This window comes from Scomber japonicus, chromosome 12 (genome assembly GCF_027409825.1).
Source record: "Scomber japonicus isolate fScoJap1 chromosome 12, fScoJap1.pri, whole genome shotgun sequence".
Taxonomy (NCBI): domain Eukaryota; kingdom Metazoa; phylum Chordata; class Actinopteri; order Scombriformes; family Scombridae; genus Scomber; species Scomber japonicus.
In genome coordinates, this window is record NC_070589.1 from 31,788,560 (window position 1) to 31,807,744 (window position 19,185).

Here is a 19,185-nt window from a genome sequence, read left to right on the forward strand (position 1 = left end):
CAGATGGAGCTGGGGACTTCGGGATGACTGGTTCCCATCCTGGACCATATAAGACTAACTTATGTGTCCGTTCCTGTGCCCCCCTCCCCTCAGTATTTCAACTCAACAGTCCTTCTGTCTGCACTGAACATTTCCTACAGTAACTATAACATCAACATGAACAAAGTCCATTACAGTATTTTATGTACCAATCACTACTTGCATGTTATAATTCCTTCCCTCACTCCAGCTTTATCATTCAAAAAAGTATATAAACCATGTACAAAGAAGCATAAGTATATAAGTATCTGTTGATTTATTTAAAAACTGTGTTTTATAATCTAGTGTAAAAAATATGGTTGTCACTGTTGACACAAGCATTCGTGTGAACAGTAGTTCTGACAAATCAAAAGAACTCATGTGCTGTTGTGTCAACAGAGGATGATTTCATGCATGAAGTTACATAGAGGTTTAGTAGTAGTGGTAGAAGTTCACTTTCAGTTCACTGCAGCAGCTGCTCTCCTCTCTTTAAAACAACATTAAAACAAGGTTAGTCAATATATAACTGTATTCATAATATTAATTTATCTAGCGGACTAAAACTTGTTTTGTTGTTTTGATAGATATCAGTGATGAGTCAATGACACTAGGCTCGTAAATTGAGAATGTATAGAAGTCTGGAAAAAGGATAATTGCTCTCAGTTTTATGCCTAGACAGGCTTGATGTATATATGCGTGTAAAAATATCAATATGGCACTTCCTCAATATAAAGCTTTATGTAGTAAGCTTTATTTATGTATTTATATTTGTTAGTGTTTATAAAAAATAAAACGTTTTTTAAAAAATCACATTGACTATTAAAAAATAAGAGATGAACCCATAATTTCTTCATTTTTTTCAACTTGTATCAAGGTTTTTAGAAGCTTCATGCTTAGAGCCATGAGCCTCTTTATTGACACCTTCGCTCTTCTTGTATTTCTCTCCTCTGACCTTTGATGACGGCTGAAGTGAAACTCCACTAACTGGATTGTATTTAACCAACAAAGGTAACACAATGGACGCTAATGAGACACATGCTGGGGTTGTTCAGTTGTGTAAACTGAACCGAAGGGATGTAAAGGGCTAGTTCGCATACTTTTATTTGGGCTATACTGGTTTTCTGTTCATATTATGTGTGTTTATTGGTACGTTTATTATACATACAAATGAAGTAGATTTGTGAATGTGTAGCAGTACAGTGGCAGTAGAGTTAAAGTGGAGTTTGGTGGTTATGTACTGTAAAACTGTATAGTTGTTGATCATCTATTTGTGAAGCAGAATAAATCCTGCAGCCAAGCAAAAACAGAAACTAAAGTTGTCTGCCTCTCTGTTTACATCGACAGCCACAGCTTCAGTGGCAACAGGGTTTACAACACTCGTGACACTCACTTAAATTCCATGGATCAGGTGTAATTTAAGACAAAGCAATACATAATTTACTTCTTGGCAACATACGAAAAAGTTGGGGCAGAGAGTTGTGTATAGCTTTAGAAAAAAGTTTAATTTGAAAAAACTTGTTTGTATCATACTTGAAAGTATTCAATTTGTGCTTTATTTTGTATTTCAGTTTGTGGAATCGTTGTGATGTAGAACTTAAGTAGATTGAATATCAAACAGTTAAATATGTACAAATAATGTTTACGAGGTACTGAAGGGGCTGCAGATGACAAATATCTATGGTACAGTATATCGTTGAACACATGCACATGATTCCAATAAACAAATTACCGGTACATATGTTTTTCTACATTTTTTAACATATGACCCCCCACAAAAATTAACTGTTGAACAAAAAACAGTGAATGATCTTTCTCAGATTGTTTAATTAGTCATTTTAAAGGTCTGGAGAAAAAGAAACAAGAAAGGGGTGAATTGTAGTCAAACTAAATATGCAACTTTGTGTAAAATAATTATTTTTTCTCCTTTCATAGCCTTCTAATTATTTCTTAATCACTGACATTATAAAAGCATCTCTTCTGAAATGTGGTGAAATTTACACATATACAGGTTTCTTTTTTATTGGCTTTACCAGTGCATTTATATATACTATCAAAATAAAGATCACCAAGTTTATTGGTCATATACAGCACTTTATACTGTAAACAAGGCTTAAACATGCAGTATCTCTTTAAAACTGCTCCTCTTCCTTGAATTAATCATCATGATAACTCCTCCCTCTTCATCCTGCTTTCAAACACAACAAGCTCCACTCTGTCAACATATTTCCTTGTTCCCTCCCCTTCAGATCTACAATTTGAAGATGGGTATAACCAACATGTGCTGAGTTGAAGTAATGCATGCTTTTTATATCAGAGCTCAGTTTCATATCTCAGAAAGTGAAACTCACACAGTCATTGTTACTGAGAGGTGAAATGGCACAACAAGGAGCTCAGCTGGACGGAGCTAAATTCTGCTGTTCGATCTGTTTGGATTTACTGAAAGACCCGGTGACTACTCCCTGTGGACACAGCTACTGCATGAGCTGTATTAACAACGTCTGGGATGGAGAGGATGAGAATGAAATCTACAGCTGCCCTCTGTGCAGAGAGACATTCACACCGAGGCCTGTCCTGATGAAAAACACCATGTTAGCAGATTTAATGGAGGAGCTGAAGAAGACTGGACTCCAAGCTGCTCCTGCTGATCTCTGCTATGCTGGACCTGACAATGTGGTCTGTGATGTCTGCACTGGGAGGAAGCTGAAAGCCTTCAAGTCCTGTCTGCAGTGTCTGGCTTCTTACTGTGAGAATCACCTCCAGCCTCATTATGAATCACCTACATTCAAAAAACACAAGCTGGTCGACCCCTCAGAGAAGCTCCAGGAGAACATCTGCTCTCGTCATGATGAGGTGATGAAGATGTTCTGTCGTACTGATCAGCAGAGTATCTGTTCTATCTGCTCTGTGGATGAACATAAAGGCCACGACACAGTCTCAGCTGCAGCAGAAAGGACTGAGAGGCAGAGAGAGCTCGAGGTGAGTCGACTAAACATCCAGCAGAGAATCCAGGACAGAGAGAAAGATGTAAAGCTGCTTCAACAGGAGGTGAAGGCCATCAGTCGCTCTGCTGATAAAGCAGTGGAGGACAGTGAGAAGATCTTCACTGAGCTGATCCATCTCATCCAGAAAAGAAACTCTGATGTGAAGCAGCAGATCAGATCCCAGCAGGAAACTGAAGTGAGTGGAGTCAAAGAGCTTCAGGAGAAGCTGCAGCAGGAGATCTCTGAGTTGAAGAGGAAAGATGCTGAACTGAAGAAGCTCTCACACACAGAGGATCACAACCAGTTTCTACACAACTACCCCTCAGCGTCACAACTCAGTGAACCTACAGACTCATCCAGCATCAATATCCGTCCTCTGAGATACTTTGAGGATGTGGCAGCAGCTGTTTCAGAGCTCAGAGATAAACTACAGGACATCCTGAGGGACAAATGGACAAACATCTCACTGACAGTCACCGAAGTGGATGTTTTACTGTCAGATTCAAAAACAGAGCCCAAGACCAGAGCTGGATTCTTAAAATATGCATGTGAAATCACTCTGGATCCAAACACAGCACACACACTGCTGTTATTATCTGACGGGAACAGAAAAGCAACAACTACGAGTCGACAACAGTCTGATTCTAGTCATCCAGATAGACCTACTAATTGGTTTCATGTCCTGAGTAGAGAGAGTCTGACTGGACATTGTTACTGGGAGGTGGAGTGGAGAGGAGTAAGAGGTTGTGTAGCAGTCACATACAAGAATATCAGCAGAGCAGGACGCTCAAATGAATGTAAATTTGGAAGCAATGATAAATCTTGGGCTTTAAATTGTGACACTAACAGTTATAACTTTTGGTTCAACAGTGTCTCAACTCCTGTCTCAGGTCCTGTTTCCTCCAGAGTCGGAGTGTACCTGGATCACAGAGCAGGTATTCTGTCCTTCTACAGCGTCTCTGAAACCATGACTCTCCTCCACAGAGTCCAGACCACATTCACTCAGCCTCTCTATGTTGGAGTTTGTCTTAAAGACATCTCAAATCCGTTCTTAAAATGGATTTTGGGAAGCAGTGCTGAGCTTTGCAAGCTCAAGTAAATCTGACAAGTCATTCAAGGTTTGTCTTAGTCATCAAGGTAGATTTTCTGTTAGTGCCACCTGGTTTCACACTGCTTAACACTTTACCTACCTGTGTGCCATAATTTGTTTTAGGGAAACAAATGTCTATAACTTTAAAAATGTTTTGAATAGAAAATGGCCTACTTTAAAATAAAACATTTTGAGATATAAATCTAAATGTAAAGTTTAAGTCAATAATAACTGAACATTTGTCCATGAAAAAATATTTGCATGGTTTATAGTTGTTGTACTTGCAGACTGTCCTCTCAAAACAAAAAAGCAAAGGTCATCATCGATAACTGTTCAGGAAGCTTAAAAGATTTTATTGTCAAAAAATGATAGTAGTGCGATATTATGACAACATTCAAAAATGATTTTTGAAGGATAATAATAATAATAATATGTACAAAAAGTATAACTGGACACTGCAGTTGGTAAATAAAGTCTTTAAATGTGTAAAGTAACAATTTACAAGTTGTTTGCTTTTGTTCAATTTGTTAACTTCTGGGGACAGTCCTCTCAGAAGATTCAGAAAATCTTTGGTGAGGAAGCCAACAAATACAGTATGGTTCTCTTTACCCATGGTGACCTGCTCAAAGGTAAAATCTATTGAGGATTTCTTCAAGCACAGCGAAGATCTACAGGAACTTGTGGCCAAATGTAACGGCCAGTACCACGTGTTCAGTAATGAGGTGGAGGATCGTTCTCAGGTCATCGAGCTGCTCGAGAAGATCAGAAATATAAATGTGCAGAACGGTGGAAGCCATTACACCACTGAAATGTTCCAAAAAGCAGAGAGAGTGATTGAAGAGAGTTGAGGGATGCTCGTAAAAAGAGAAAAGGAGGAAGAAATAAAAAAAACTGAAAGAAGAACAGGAAGTGCAGGCCAGACGAGAAGCTGAAGGAGGCCCTTCATTTTGGGAATGGTTCTGTAATTTTTGAGGAGAATTAGCTAGAATTGTAGGAGAAGCTCATGAGCCTCATTTTGGCTCAGGCTGTTAATGGCCAGCCAAATGATCTATCATCCAAAAAAGGAAAGAAACCCCAAATTGCAAGGGGGCTTAATAACAAAAACTTTAATAGCATATCTGCTATAAAATGAAGAAAATGTCCATTCTGGGTCCTTCACTTAAAAAAGAAAATTGCACTTTGCACAATCTTAACAGTTAGCTTAGCTTAGCAGGTGCTTAATGCTTGCTACTTATAGCTATCTCACTCTGTCTCTCTCTCTCTGGACAGGATTGTGATGTCATGTATAGTAGTTAACTGTGTTGTATCTTTGATGAGAGTGTTTTTTTCCTTCTGTTTGTCTACATGGGATTTAATGAAGGCTTATTATTCCATCACAGCTGTTGATATGTTTAATCAATTCACACTACTTTTTAAATGTTAAGAAACATGAATTGTGATTAGGTTGTAATCATCACTCTTATGATTGAGTGATTGAAATGAATCTGTAGATGAAAACTTTGACCAGGAGTGAATTTTGATCCATGTTTGCACAATTAATAAAGTCTGCGCCTTCTATACAGATTTAAAAGTGTTTATTACAGAATTTCTATCAAAGCCTCTGGACATAATAAGAAACAATAACTGCAACAAATAAGATGATTTTATGAGGAGGCTGCGAAGAGTAAATGCAATGCAATATATAACGGATAAGCTGCATCGCCACTTTACTTTCAACATGTGCTTTGGACATTAGCAGATCTTTAAAAAAAAAAAACTTTTGCTTTTATAAAAATGTAATTAACTGTAGCCTAAACTTGAACCTGTTCTGGGTTTAGTTTGTTTGTATTAACCAGGAAGTGAAGGACCATTGTTCTTTCTTTTTTTTTACTGAAAGCTGAACAGTAACATTTTTTTACCACCAGATGGTGACAAAGAGCAACACAGTGTGCATTACATTACTTTGTGTTGATACCAGTATCTGTTTGCAGGCTTTGTCTCGGTGCAGACTTTAAATTAACTTGCTGTTACTAAATTGTGCCACATTTGGATATACTGTTATTTGTGTGTTGTTTAAAATCTACAAATATTAAAATATTGACAAAAAAAGAAACAATACTTATAATACTTATGATATATAAAATAAAGTACATTACTACTACTACTACAATATTTTATGTGTGCCTGCAGTAATCTATGTACGATAATGCTACCAAAGCAATTTTACAGTAATTTAGTTTTCAAACTATAAATACAGTAAATGTGTAATTAATATGGATGTCCTTTTACTGGATTTTAAATCTGATCTATAAACAAACTATACACACCTAGATTTCACTGTGCTAGTTGTTAACAGTGTGATGTGGGTGTGGTTTGGTAAATGAGGCCTTTTTATTAAGAGGTGTAGTGTATTTGTGGACACTCAACGCTTCCCTACAGCAGCACTCCTGTCCTGCCTCTGTGAATCAAACATGATCAGAAATACCAAAGAAACCGAACATGGTAAGTTAATGAATTCTCCAAGAGGTCAGTGAAGTATTTTCTCTACATTTCTTCATCTGTGTTCACCTGAACTGAACCGCAGCAAATGCCACTTTGTTGGCATCAAAGGAGAGGGAGTTTTCAGTGAAGAGATGGGAGGAGTGTGATAGTAATCAGATCACACGTTGCTGAGATGAAGTTTGAACAGCAGCCAGAACAGATTATCAGGGTTTCACACAGCAAGTAGACAGATCTTCATACACAGACAAATATTTTCAGATAATTCCAGGAAGTGAACATACTTGTACAATATTTGATCTCTGACTTTGTGTACAAATTACTTCTTTAATATTCCTCCTCTCACCCCATCTTAATTTCTATTAATATCTATATAAATATACTGTATGTACAATGTTCCATCCAGCCTTGTTTAGTGAAAATTTATCTGGCCAAAGGCAATAGAGTCAATGGCAGCAGTTTTTAAGAGCACTTAAGTGTGATTTTTTTGTAATGTACCATTCTGATGTTGGATGTTTATGTTAAAACGGTCAAAAATGTAACAACCTGAGGTGAACATATGTGAAAATGCTCCCTGCAAGTCTAAATTCAGGGATTCAGTTTGCCCTAAACACTTACTTTGCAAAGTTATCTGTATTTCCTCCTTGATTGTTCATGTATGCCCACAGGCTGCGCTCTGTTGGCTGAGGTTGCTACTATTGTTTGATTATGTGGCTGCCTGAGCCGTCAGAAGTCTACCAAAGGGGAGCTTCCAAAAGGCCAATTACAACAGATAGGCCTATTGGGGGTTGACATTAAAGGAACAGTACTCACTGCATAGGTGCTGATTGACAGCATTCGGCCTAAATTCTGAGACGAGATGGAGAATTGTGTGATGTGAATGTAATTTCCCATGATACCGGGCTTATATATGTCAATGAGTTGAAGGAGAATAATTATTAGCACATCAAATAGGTGCAAGGCTATAGGAAAGAAGAAAAGCAACACTTACCCATGGTATTTAAATGAAGACTGATGATGCATTTTTTCCATTTGAACTCATGCCAAAGTGTCAATTGTGGTTAAACTTTAATTTACGTGATTGATGCTTATTACATACAAACTTTTCTTTGCACTATAAATCTCCCAAATGGAGTACAGAGCTAAACTGTTTGATAAACACAGTTGAGAATTAATGATATCCATTCTCTCTCTCAGAACCAGACGGATACATTAATGAGCCGATCAGGATTGTGATGGTGGGGAAGACAGGAGTTGGGAAGAGCGCCACAGGAAACACCATTGTGGGAAAACAATGCTTTAAATCTGAGTTCTCCCCTAAATCTTTGACTACACTCTGTGAAAAGGCTGACGGTGAGGTGGACGGACAAAAGGTTGCTGTTATCGACACTCCGGGCCTGTTTGACACCAGGAACACTGAAGAGAAAACAGTTAAAGATATTACCCAGTGCATTGCTTATGCTTCTCCTGGACCTCATATCTTTCTGATCGTCATCAGACTGGGCAGATTCACAGAGGAAGAAAAGAAAACTGTGCAGAAGATTAAGGACATTTTGGGAGAGGAAGCCAATAAATACAGCATGGTTCTCTTTACCCATGGTGACCTGCTCAAAGGGAAATCTATCGAGGAGTTCTTGAAGCAAAGTGAAGATCTGCAGGAAGTTGTAGCGAATTGTAACGGCCAGTATCACGTGTTCAATAATGAGCTGGAGGATCGTTCTCAGGTGACTGAGCTGCTCATGAAGATCATGAATATAAAAGAGAAGAATGGAGGAAGTCATTACACAAAAAAAATGTTGCAGATGGCAGAGAGGGCGATGAAAGAGAAGAAAAGACAAATCATGAGGGAGAAAGAAGAGCAAAGGTGCAAAATGCAGGAAAGACTGGAGAAGAAACTAAAGGAAACAAAGACAGCACAAATGCATCCAAATACAGCATCTTTGGTCTCTGTCCTCGGGTGCCCCCATTATCAAATCTCTTTTCCTGAGTGCCTTCCTCCTCAGAGCTCTCTCCTGGGTCCCTTCGCTTGTAGAGACACTTTACGCCAGCATAAACGACCTCTAATGGTCGGAGGATGCATTGCATTTTCTTTCAGTGGCCAGTACAGAAAAATGTGCATGTCCAGGTTAATGAAATGTAATGTCATTACAAAACTGATAAAGTATAATGATATTATGGGAACTGTAAAGTACATTCCAACCTTCAAATCCAACAAGTAAACAAAAACAAACAAAGAAACATGTTGGTTTTTACACACATAAGCAGATCTGATGCTTCTCTCAGCAGGAAAGTATCATTTCTAATCACCCTTTTTACATAATGATTGATAAATGCTTTGAGTTCTCCAGTAAGGTTAAAGTTTGGTTAGGTGTAGGCACAAACAATATTTGGAGGAAAGATTAAAAACTGCTACAGGAGAGATCTTTGATTAATAGAAACCAACACTGTCTTTTGGACTGTTCCCAGCTACAAACCTTCCACCCATTTCAAGGTACAGAGAGTTTTTAGTTTAATATTCCTTTAAACAATGTGTTCTTGTTCAGCTGTTTTAAAAAGTGTTTTAAAATCATACAGTCTTGTGAAAGCAGCTTTTGTTACCTGAGTTTGTAGATCCCATGTTTATTTGTCATCATGTTATGAACTATGACAAATGGAACTACAGTTGGCCGGCTTCACCCTGTATGTGCACATTGGCAATTAAAACATTATGTCCAATTTCTTGTAAATGCTGATGGTGAAGTGAACAATGAGCAGGTTGTTCTGTTTATCTGAAAGATCTCTGAACACGTGGAAGGACTGGATATTCAGGCTGTGCTTGTCACATAATTGTCATGACATTAAACTCATGGGCGTCAATGACTGTGCAAGATAACCAATATTCAGCAGTGTCACAGACAGGAACAAAGCTGTTAGTATACAAATTGATATGAATATGAAATGTATGATTGTGTATTAAAACAAGTACAAAGTATTAACATATAACTACCACAAAAGACTTTTGATATAAATACGTAAATATAACTGTGCATTAGAGAATATGTAAATTAATTATTTACAAGATGACCATAAATGTTAAAATATTTACAGTATAATAATAACAACAACAATATTTGTGTTAATGTTATCCTCCATGATAGATGTGATGTGTTCATAGAGCTGCTTAAAAACATTAAACATTTTTATGATAATATAAGATGTGATGTGATGTCAACGTGTGGTCTAGAGTCTTTGTCAGTGAGGATCCAGCAATAGGAACTACTATATTGGTGACATGACGCAACTATAGGAACTTAATCATCCTAGTAGAAGTAGAGTAAAAGTAAACATTTGCATTAAATGGAAATATTAATGTATAGTACATGTACCTCATAACTGCAAAAATAATATTTGATTAAATGTACTTTGTTACCTTTCAGCATATGTATTGAGGAGGTTGATAATATATCTATAAATGCAGTCACTGATCAGGCTTTTCTTTGATTCACTGAACCAGTAAGTGAATAGTAAAGACATTTCTGGGTATAATGAGTTAGAATACATGATTTCATATGTTTCAGTAATGGGGAAATACAGCATGTATATTTAAATACAATATGTTATAGTTATTCTGATACATTGCTACTTACACTTATACTTTGGTGATGTACTATGATTGTAGATAGTGAAACTACTTTGCAGACATAGCAGAGGCCATACACACCTGTCTATTGAAACGACAGTGACTGACTGTGAATGTGTAGAGATAGGAAAATGAGTCCAACGGTTGTTAGAATAGCGAATTGTGCGTAGAGATAACTGAAGAGGAAACCAATCGTACCTATCTGTTGAGATTATAATAGCTGATTGTTCAGATATGTATCTGTTCTTGGTATTGTACCTGCTTATAGTGTGATAATACACCCAGAAACACATTCTCTGGTTTGTTATTACAGAAACTGCCACCACAGTTTCATATCTACACATCATAATAAATCTGTTTGGGGCCCCTATTAGTAGGAGTCCCCAGCCTACCTTGGCTAATGATGAAGTTCAGCTCCAGACCCTGGGCTTTGTTGATGAGGCTGGCTGCACTCCAGTTGAATAGGCCAGCCTGCCACACCCTTCATGTGCATAACTGAAGTTAAAAGAAGGTGTGCCATTTCTTGTAAATGCTGATGGTTGAAGTGAACTAGATACATTGTTCATCTGGAAGAGCTCTGAATATCTGGGTGGACTGGATATTCGACTTGTGTTAGATGCTGTGCTAAAATAAAAAGTTACAGCTATTGTATGTAAATCTTAATGTTGATTTGAACAAATGAAAGCGACAACTTTGTGGGAAAAGACATTTGTAAATTTAGCCAGTTAAGAGGAGAGTTTCAGCTCAAACACAGTTGGGCAAAAAGAAAATTATTTGTAAAAACTTGAACTTAAACCATTTTAATGTGGAAAATCTCAAGCCATCATGTCACAAGCCATAAAGGCAAATCATCAGCCCTAACCATAACCCTAAATGCTCTCAATAAGACAATAAAGTCAGCTTTGATTAAGACACTACTGATATCCAAAAATAATGCTGACTCAACATCACCCACAAACTCAGAGCACTTTCTCTCCTGTTGTTGTTTTACAAAAGAACTACCAAACCCATACTTCTGTTCCCCCTGTTTCTTTAACATGTTAGCCATCTCCAACAAAAACAAACTCAGCAGGCTCACACATGCTGCCTCTAAAATAATCTACTTCCCTACAGCCAGCACTGAACCAACTGATTCACTGACCTAATATAGGGTCAGACTTATCATTTGTGTGTGCATATACAGGAACAATATATGTTTTGGGATACAGGAGGGGGCATGAATGTTATGTGTGTATATTGGTATGATTTTATGTGGTTATCTGTATGTTTCTATGTGGAAAATGCACAGACTATGAAAATGAATGTCCTTTTGTTGTTCTATTGTTGTAGGACAGGATTTAATATATTTTATAGAACAAAGTTTGAGAACACAAACTGTGCTCTCAGTACTTTCCAACAGCCAGCTGAACTACAGACATAAACACATCTAGTCTTTGTGGGCGTGGTGTGTTGCGAAAATATTGTTTTAATCAAGAGGCATTGTCGCAGACAGGCTAAACCTCACCTTTTGACTTCAGCTGCACATCTGCTCTCTGTAACTCAAACATGGGAAGCCTAGTTTCCACGCCTGGTAAGTCTGACTGCATTTATAATTTTAATCATATATCGGCTCTTCACATAATATGCGAATCAGAGCCTCATTTGCAGTCATTTGTATTAGTCTTTTAAATGGTCTGTTTTACCATCCTACTCATTGTTTTTATTAATGTATCTTTGCTATTTTGTATTTATTTGACATCATGTATTTGACCCTATTATTATATTTCCATTGTTTATTTTCTTGTATGTCCATGTGAATCCTAATCATAAGTCTCATATGGCCAGCAGCTCCTCACATCCCTGAAAATGTTGGTGGTAATTTCTAAACAGCCATTATTTAGATAAACTGACCGCATTTTGAGAACCTCAATGACTTCTTCAGTCAATCAGTCAGTCAGGGACAAACATTGGCATTTATAGGTCTGTCCCTGCAGTTGTGGTCTAACCAAACAGTTAAAGCCTGCACACTTTCTCCATGCCACAAAAGTTTTATGATAGCAACACTCCAAGCCTGTTGGTCAGAATGTTTAAAAAATTGGAAAATGCCCCCCGTATTATACATCATGTACACCAATAGGCTGACAGGCAGGTATGGTTAACCATTTGAAAGCTACACTAATATCAGAATCTACATCACCTATGTTCAATATTTTATTAAGGTAGAAAAAAGAAAGAAGAAACCTTAAATTCTTGTACAGGAATTGTATTAAAAATCTTTTGCAACTTCACTGAGACAAAACACTCACGTAGCCTAAAACTGTGTGAGCACAACTTGAGCCTCTCCAGCTATAGTTATTCATACCTGATGTGGACTAATTAAAAACATTTTATGAATACAGAAGGCATTGATTGTTTGTCCTGTTTTTTCAGTCTACAGGTCTTTTAACAGTTAAATGAAACATCAGAGTGAGAAAAAAAGTAAAGTGAACCAGTTAACTAAGACGAGAGTGTCAGGTCAAACATGAGCAAAAGGCTGAAGCACAAAATTGTTTTTGTCAAAATCTTAATTTCAACTATTTTATTGTAATTCTAAAACACTAAAATGTGGAAAATCCATGGAAAAAACCATCATGGCAAACCCTCCACCCATTACCACAAACTACAAATGCCCTGATGATGCTGCCATACTGTGACTATTATATAATGTCATATTTTTTATGTGTAACGACATGTAAGCTGTATTTTTTTTAAAACAGTTACACTTAAACATTTCCTTACTTGTTGTTCAGCACTCTATGTACACATAGGTGACCCTACTATGTGACCCTCATCTTATACGACAGAATACAACATTGAACTGTAATAATATTCCTGAGGTAAAAGTAAAAGAGTACACTTTGACTCAATTGTATATAACGTTATATATATTTTGTGAAGGATCCACAAATACTAAAATATTGATACTCTTTACTACAGGTAAAATACTTTTTCAAAATAGAGTACAATTCTAGCCCCCAAAAGTAGGACAATATAATGTAATTTCAATATTCTTATGTACCTGCAGTAATCTGTGTACCTTAAGTACTACTCAAGTGGTTTTACAGTATTTTAGTCTTCAACCTCTGAATACAGTAACTAGTGTAATGAACTGCCTTTTTGAGAGTTTAGCTTTTAGACCTGATCTATAAACAAACTACACACACCTAGATTTCCACTGTGATAGTTGTCAACAGTGTGATGGGTGTGAAATCACTCACGGAAGAAGAAATCCCGACTGGATGGTTAAACTATCTAGATTACAGTGAATCATTTAAGGATCGAATTAAAACATATGAAAACTTACAAAGTTGACCAATGTTAAATGTAGTAATTAATTTAGAAATTCTTTTTCTGTCAGTGTTTGTCAAAATGCATCATTTTATTGTCATTTATTGGTGATTGTGATGGCAAAAAAAAAATACAATTAAAATATTTATGTAACATATGAACAACTCTGTGGCACACAGATCATATCTGTAGATATAGTGATCATATCTACAGGTCAGAACGTATATGGTAGTTATAGTGAGAAAGTTTCATTTGTAAGGGAGGAATGACATTGTACTTACCATGTTTATGGGTGTGGTTTGTTGCATGAAGTTATATAAAGAGTTTTGCTGTCAAGTAGACTCTGAAAGTATTCTGTCATTGAGCCTCCGTCTGTTGACACGAATTTTACATTTTACAATACAATAAACCAACCGTCATTATGTTAAAATAGCCAGTTTGCAGTTATAAACCGCAATTCAGCCATATTTAGACTCATTTTGTCGCAGTAAGGTTTCAATTCTTTCCCAAATCTTTTGAAGATCGCATATAATATACAGCAGGGGCGATTCTATCAGACCTTTAGGGGGGGTCAGCTCCTAATGAGAATTTGACATACAATGCCCTGCAAGTGTTCAAAACCCCTGCTAAATTACTAATTTCACTGGATAACGTAAATTACATCAATACATAGTAGAGTGGTCTACTATAGTGTATAATAATAATGGTTGAGAATAAAACATCACAGATTTCTACAGAGAGGAGCCGAAGATAGTTAATGAACCCTGGGAAATCAATCAATCTTTATTTGTATAGCGCCAAATCACAGCAAAGTTATCTCAAGGCTCTTTACACATAGAGCAGGTCTAAACCGTACTCATCAGGTTTTAATTTTAAAGAGACTCAACATTCCCACATGAGCAGCACTTGGTGACAGTGGCAAGAAAAAACTCCCTTTTAACAGGAAGAAACTTCAGAACCAGACTCAAAGTGGAAAGACAAGGACAGAACGATCCAAAGTACATTAAACCTGTTAACCAAAATAAAACCATTTGCACCTGTAGCACAATTGTTTGTCCCACCTCTAACAAACGGGCTTGCAAAATAATTAAAGTTGTATTAAATATTTTTTTGCAAAAAAAAAAAATTATAATAATTGATGCATTTTTAAACTCTGAAACTCCCACATTGTACATAAAAAGTTGGGTGTGTTTATTAATCTTTTGGTACAACAACCATAGATACCATAGACAGCAACAAAAATCAATTAAAAAATATTGAAATGTTATAAATAATCTAGGGTGGTTCTTTTAATTATCCTAAAACACAAAACTTTGGGCCATTTTTACATGATATTGTAACCGTACTCAAAGAAACCACATACTGAAGAATACAGATGAAAGAAATAATTAATAATCTTCAGCAAACACTTATGTACATTAAAACTCTGTACTCTGTAGGCACAACTTGGTCCTCATTGCTGATGTGGACTAATTGAACACATTTTATGAATACATATTATCTGTTTGTGCTTTTTTCCAGCTTCCATGTCTACGACTTCCACAGTCTACAACAATGATGAGCTGATCAGGATTGTGATGATGGGGAAGACTGGAGCTGGGAAGAGTGCCACAGGAAACACCATTCTGCAACAAAAATGCTTTAAATCTGACTTCTCCCCTAAATCTTTGACTACACTCTGCAAAAAGGAATATGGTGTGGTGGATGGAGAAAAAATAGCTGTTATCGACTCTCCAGGCCTGTTTGACACCAGGTACACTGAAAGCGAAACAGTTAAAGATATTGCCCAGAGCATTGCTTTTGCTTCCCCTGGACCTCATATCTTCCTGGTCGTCATCAAACTGGGCAGATACACAGAGGAAGAAAAGCAAGCTGTGCAGAATATTCAGAAAATCTTTGGTGAGGAAGCCAACAAATACAGCATGGTTCTCTTTACCCATGGTGACCTGCTCAAAGGGAAACCTATTGAGGAGTTCCTAGAGGAAAGCGAAGATCTGAAAGAACTTGTGGCCAAATGTAACAACCAGTACCACGTGTTCAACAATGAGCTGAAAGATCGTTCTCAGGTCACGAAGCTGCTAAAGATGATAAAACAAATAAATGAACAGAATGGAGGAAGCTACTACACCACTGAAATGTTCCAAAACGCAGAGAGAGCGATTGAAGAGGAGAAACAACGAATTCTAAAAGAAAAAGAAGAGGAACACCGCAAAATGCTGGAGAACCTGAATGCGGAAGAAATTAAAAAAATCAAAAAAAAACTGGAAGAGCAGGTCAGACGACAAGCTGAAAAAAGCCCCTTTTTAATTCAAAGGTTAATTAACGGTTTTGTTAAATTTGTGAAAGACTTTTTGAAAAATCTGTAATACAAACTGTTTCACTGCCGCAGTGCAATGACATATATTTTTAATATATGTGAATGACTTGAATTCACGTGTGTTGAAAATAGATTTTTATTTATTGATGATTTAGCCATTTTAGCTTTGCAGAAGAATGAAAACTTTAAGTAATATAAAATAGACATTAGTATTACTGGTGGTATCAACACGTGTGATTAATTACAGCAAAATGGAGGCTAGTTGTTATTCCATCACATCTGATAATATGTTTAATCTTTGTACACCACTTTTTAAATCTTAAGAAATGTGCTAAATGCTAAAGTCAGTAAAGCGTTAATCATTTTCTTCCAAAGAGCTGACATGCTAGTTTAACAGAGTGATAGAAATGAATCTGTAGATGAAAACTTTGATCAGGAGTGTTTTTCTGAATGTTGATGCATGTTTGCAAAATTAATAAAATCAGCTTTTGTACAGATTAAAAAGTGTGCAGTGTTTATTTCAGAAATTGTATCAGAGCTTCTGGAGATAATGAGAAACAACAACCGCAACAAATAAAATTACTATGAGGAAGTTGCAAAGAGTGAATGTAATGTAATGTAATACATAAGATGTGTAACCACACGTCTGAAAACTTGGATGGATTGAACTGAACAAACAGGAAATTGAACAGGTGATAAAGATCACTCTTCATTGTAGGAGTAAATAAAAATAAACTGAGCCAACGACAACACCTTGTGGGCCATTACACACATGGCAAATTGGTGACAAACAGCTGTAGCAAACACAGTATTACATTTATTCTCAGGTCTGTCGGTGAACAGTGTACTTGTGTGATCTTATAGCAGAAGCAGCATTTACCTGAACTGCAGTTTTTGTAGAAGTACTCAGATCCTTTACTTTAGTAAAAGTAACAAAACAGCAATGTAACAATACTCAATAAGTGATCCAAAATGAGGTATTATCAGCTTAATCTATTTAAAGTGTTAAAAGTGAAAGTTTTTGAAAAACTGCATTTTTTAACTAAGTGTGCTGCCCTTTCTGTCCCTTTCTGTCAGAGGACGTTAAGTTTCTGCAGCAGCACTCGGTCTCTTCAGCCATGGTGACTTTTTATGCTAACAACCTCTTAGTTTGCTGTTTATGTATTCCTTACAAACAAACAAAAAGAGCTACATGTAAACAATATTTAACCCATTAATTAAATTGAATGGGGGAAAGATATTTGCAAAGAAAGACAATTTACACTAGCCTAAATTTAAACCTGTTCTGGGTGTAATCTATTTGAATTGACCAGGAAGTGAAGGACCATGGACGCTAAACAGTGACATGTATTAACCATCAGATGGTGACAAAGAGTAACACCATGTGCATTAGATCATGAATATAAAAGAAAAAGAATGGAGGAAGTCATTACACAAAAAAAATGTTGCAGATGGCAGAGAGGGCGATCAAAGAGAAGAAAAGACAAATCCTAAGCGAGAAAGAAGAGCAAAGGTGCAAAATGCAAAAGAGACTGGAGAAGAAAATAAAGGAAACAAAGACAGCACAAATGCATCCAAATACAGCATCTTTGGTCTATGTCCTCGGGTGTCCCCACTTTCAAATCTCTTTTCCTGAGTGCCTTCCTCCTCAGAGCTCTCTGCTGGGTCCCTTCGCTTGTAGAGACACCTTACGCCAGCATAAAAGACCTCTAATGGTCGGAGGATGCATTGCATTTTTTTTCAGTGGTCAGTACGGAAAAATGTGCATGTCCAGGTTAATGAAATGTAATGTCATTACAAAATTAATACAGTATAATGATATTATGGGAACTGTAAAGTACATTCCAACCTTCAAATCCAACAAGTAAACAGAAAAAGATGTTTTTTAACTCACATAAGCCAAGCTGATTTCCGGTCTCCTGGCCTTTTGTAAATCATTTCTGTGTAATGATTTAAAATACAACATAATTGTATATGTTTCTGTAATGAAAAAATATAGAATGTGTATTTAAATGCAAAATGTTATACTTATTCTTATACTTTGCTACTTACACTTCCTTTGGTGATATTCTATGATTGTAGATGGTGCAACTGCTTTACAGAAATAGCAGAGGCCAGGCACACCTGTCTGTTGAAATGACAGTGACAGTGTGTGTGTGTAGAGATATGAAAATAAGTCCAGTTTCCCTGTATGTAGAGCGAACAATGGCAAACTGTGTGTGTGTACAGATAACTGAAGAGGAAGCCAGTACCGACCTGCTTAGATTATAATGTACAATGTACCAACAAAGTACCTTTATCTTGATCATCTGTTCAAGATAAAGCTTGTTTTAATTCCTTTACTGTTGGATAGTTTTACACTATAAAAATGCATCACATTTTAATTGTTGATCATATATTTCATTTGTAAAATTTCAATCTGTAAAATAACCATAAGAAACTATCAGAAAAATGTAGTAGAATGACTAGTACAGTGTTTCCCTCTGAAACAGAAGAAACTGAGTAGAAGTAAAGATTTATATCAAATGGAAATATTAGTATAGTACATGTACCTCATAACTGCAGACACAATACTTGAGTAAATGTACTCTGATACCTTTCACCATATGTATTAAGGAGGTTGATAATATCTAAAAATGCAGGAGGAGGCCAGTCATAGCTATTTGCTGAAGTTATGATAGCTGACTGTTGGCTGGCCTCACCCTGCATGTGCACATACAGGGTGACTGACTGTTGAGATTTTGGTACCCACTTAAAGTGTGATACTAGAAACACATTCTCTGGTTTGTGAGTATTTTATTACAGAAACTGCCACCACAGTTTCACATCATAATAGATCTACTGTACAGCTGTTTGGGGCCCCTATTAATAGGGGTCTCCTGGCATATCTTGCTAAATGGTAAAGTTGAAAAGGCCAGCCACACCATTTTTGTGTACATTGGCAGTTAAAAGAAGGTGTGTCATTTCTTGTAAATGCAGAGGGTAGAAATGAACAAGATGCACCATTTATCTGGAAGAGCTGAACCAGAAATACTGGATATTCAAGCTGTGCTAAAAATAAAATGGTGCATTCATATGTTTGAATCACAATTTTTCATTTAACAGCTGAATTATACATGGGAGTGAGAAAAGAAACTCAACCAGTTAACTAAGATGAGAGTGTCAGGTCAAGTTGGGCAAAATGCTGAAGCCCAAGAAAATTGTTTGTAAAAACCTTAATGTCAAATATTTTAATGTATCTCTAAAACACTAAAATGTGGAAAATCTGAAGCCACCATATCATATCATCTTATACTTCAGAATACAACATTGAACTGTAATAATATTCCTGAGGTAAAAGTAAAAGAGTACACTTTGACTCAATTTTATATAACAT

General features: G+C 36.5%; 3 protein-coding genes across 3 annotated transcripts; all 3 read left to right on the forward strand.

The window, feature by feature from the left end:
- The first annotated feature begins 2,391 nt into the window (after nt 1-2,391).
- LOC128369765 (tripartite motif-containing protein 16-like) lies at nt 2,392-4,098 on the forward strand. The gene has a single exon (XM_053330841.1). The coding sequence runs from the start codon at nt 2,392-2,394 to the stop codon at nt 4,096-4,098; it is 1,707 nt and encodes a 568-aa protein (XP_053186816.1).
- A 602-nt stretch (nt 4,099-4,700) lies between these two features.
- Nucleotides 4,701-8,631, forward strand: LOC128369766 (GTPase IMAP family member 9-like). Its single transcript, XM_053330842.1, has 3 exons — nt 4,701-4,875; nt 7,765-8,524; nt 8,571-8,631. Exons 1-3 carry the CDS (start codon nt 4,701-4,703, stop codon nt 8,629-8,631), a joined length of 996 nt encoding a protein of 331 aa, XP_053186817.1.
- A 3,100-nt stretch (nt 8,632-11,731) lies between these two features.
- LOC128369767 (GTPase IMAP family member 4-like) lies at nt 11,732-16,934 on the forward strand. The gene is made up of 3 exons (XM_053330844.1): nt 11,732-11,756; nt 15,014-15,765; nt 16,887-16,934. The coding sequence occupies exons 1-3, from the start codon at nt 11,732-11,734 to the stop codon at nt 16,932-16,934; spliced, it is 825 nt and encodes a 274-aa protein (XP_053186819.1).
- Nucleotides 16,935-19,185: the final 2,251 nt, after the last annotated feature.